This window comes from Vitis riparia, chromosome 17 (genome assembly GCF_004353265.1).
Source record: "Vitis riparia cultivar Riparia Gloire de Montpellier isolate 1030 chromosome 17, EGFV_Vit.rip_1.0, whole genome shotgun sequence".
NCBI lineage: Eukaryota > Viridiplantae > Streptophyta > Magnoliopsida > Vitales > Vitaceae > Vitis > Vitis riparia.
The window spans coordinates 8,604,464-8,606,256 of record NC_048447.1 but is presented as its reverse complement, the minus strand read 5'-3'; the positions used below and the strand labels follow the sequence as shown (position 1 = coordinate 8,606,256).

The window sequence follows — 1,793 nt, the reverse complement described above, 5'->3', positions numbered from 1 at the left end:
TTAAACAGATATTTTCCTGGATATACTGATTGATGGATAGCTATCAGTATTTACTCCATTAGGAATAAAATATAATAGTTTTAAGAATCATTTTAAGTTAGGATATTTCAATATTTTTTCTTTTTTTCTTTTGAGGGTTGTACATGTGCAAGTGCAACAAGCCAGCCGTTCTGCAACGTGTACACCAAAACAAAAGTTTATTAATTCCATGATAAAGGTGGATTGTTATTGCATAATATGCCACTACAGCAGCTACCATTACCACCGTTAATACAAGCACGACCACAAGAGTTCATACTCCTGCGGGTAAGGAATATGTCTTGTCTTCTTAAGCTTTACAGCCATTTGGACTCGCTGTAATGTTAAAGGCCAGGTTGACACCACATGCAGCCAGCACTTGGAGGGGGATATCAGCAATGATGCGTGCGGGAACAATCTCTGCCACAGCGCCCTGGACGCATACACAGGTCCTGTTGATTCCAATGGAGGACTCAAGAGTTTGTATTTGGCCCAAGGTTTGGCAGCATGCGAGAGTCGGAATCAGATTATTTTCAAGCAGAACATTAGTACAGGCTCGGAGTTTAGTGGACATACCCAAGCAATTATCTGATATTCCAAGGGCTGGTTTGGTGGTGACTAGACCCAGGAGGAGGATGAGAAAAGCTGCCTGCATGGTTGAGTAAGCCATGTATCTAATTTTCTTCTAATAGTATTGAGAGTTTTCTTGCTTGTGATATTTGCTCTGATGCATCTAGTACTGAGGGTGCAATGAGCTTTATATAGTTGTTGATCATTGGATTTCGTTACAAGAGCTTAAGGATACTAGGATATTGCTAGCCGCACTCATTAAAGAGATAAGATTCCTCCATAGATCAACTATGATGGTCAATAGTGACCATCTCATCAAAATGTGCATGAACCTTTTAGTGACCACCCTCACTAAACTACTGTAGTTGACATCCAATGGCCAGCACCTAGATATTCAAATGGGGTGCTAGAGGATTTTTTTGGTAGCCATTGTCTAACCTTCATTACTCTAGGACTCTCACTAATTAGACGATTTTAATTACGATTCTCTGTGACTTTCATTAACTAGAGAGTTTGTACAAGGACTACTTTTGTAGTGATAGCCCAAGAACAACCTTCGATCATTGGAGGATTTAGCGATAATCATACCTTAATGCCCTTGATAAAATAATTATTATAAAATTGTAAATTATTTAATTTGAATTAATATTTTTTAATGGAACCCTAAAATAGCCAAAAATGATTAAATAAACAAAACCACAACACAATTTTCTATAATTATATTTCATTTTTGTAAGTCATAACTTCTATTATTGTTATATTGATCTTTAGTAGTAAGATTCCTGCAACCCTACAGCCCCAACCATAAAAGGAAATGAGCAAAAAGCTACTGTTTCTTTATTGCTTTATGCCCTTGATATGTTGTGCTTTTATGAACATAGGGGAATAAGTAAGGGGAAGCCATTTGCAGTAGTGTTTATATTACAGGGACAAGTCGATCCACCAGAAATGGTGGGTTCACCATCATTAGTCTATTGGAATAAAGAGTTGCAACTAGCAGCCAAGTTGCAACACACTATGCTATACTTTTCCATGACAACAATTTTCAGTGCTTGCCTCTTCATTGCTAAAAGGCCAACTATACATACTGCATCATCCTATTCCCTTCCACTCATCCCCTTAATGTGCCCTTTGCAATTTTCAGCTATATGATTCAGAAGTGAAAACAAAGTACCTAAATTTGAATTCATGAAACTAACTACTTA

The 1,793-nt window shown here is 37.4% G+C and overlaps 1 protein-coding gene across 1 annotated transcript; it reads right to left on the bottom strand.

Annotated features, from left to right (window-relative positions):
• Positions 1-328: 328 nt before the first annotated feature.
• On the bottom strand, positions 329-688 carry LOC117904062. The gene has a single exon (XM_034816588.1). The coding sequence runs from the start codon at positions 686-688 to the stop codon at positions 329-331; it is 360 nt and encodes a 119-aa protein (XP_034672479.1).
• Positions 689-1,793: the final 1,105 nt, after the last annotated feature.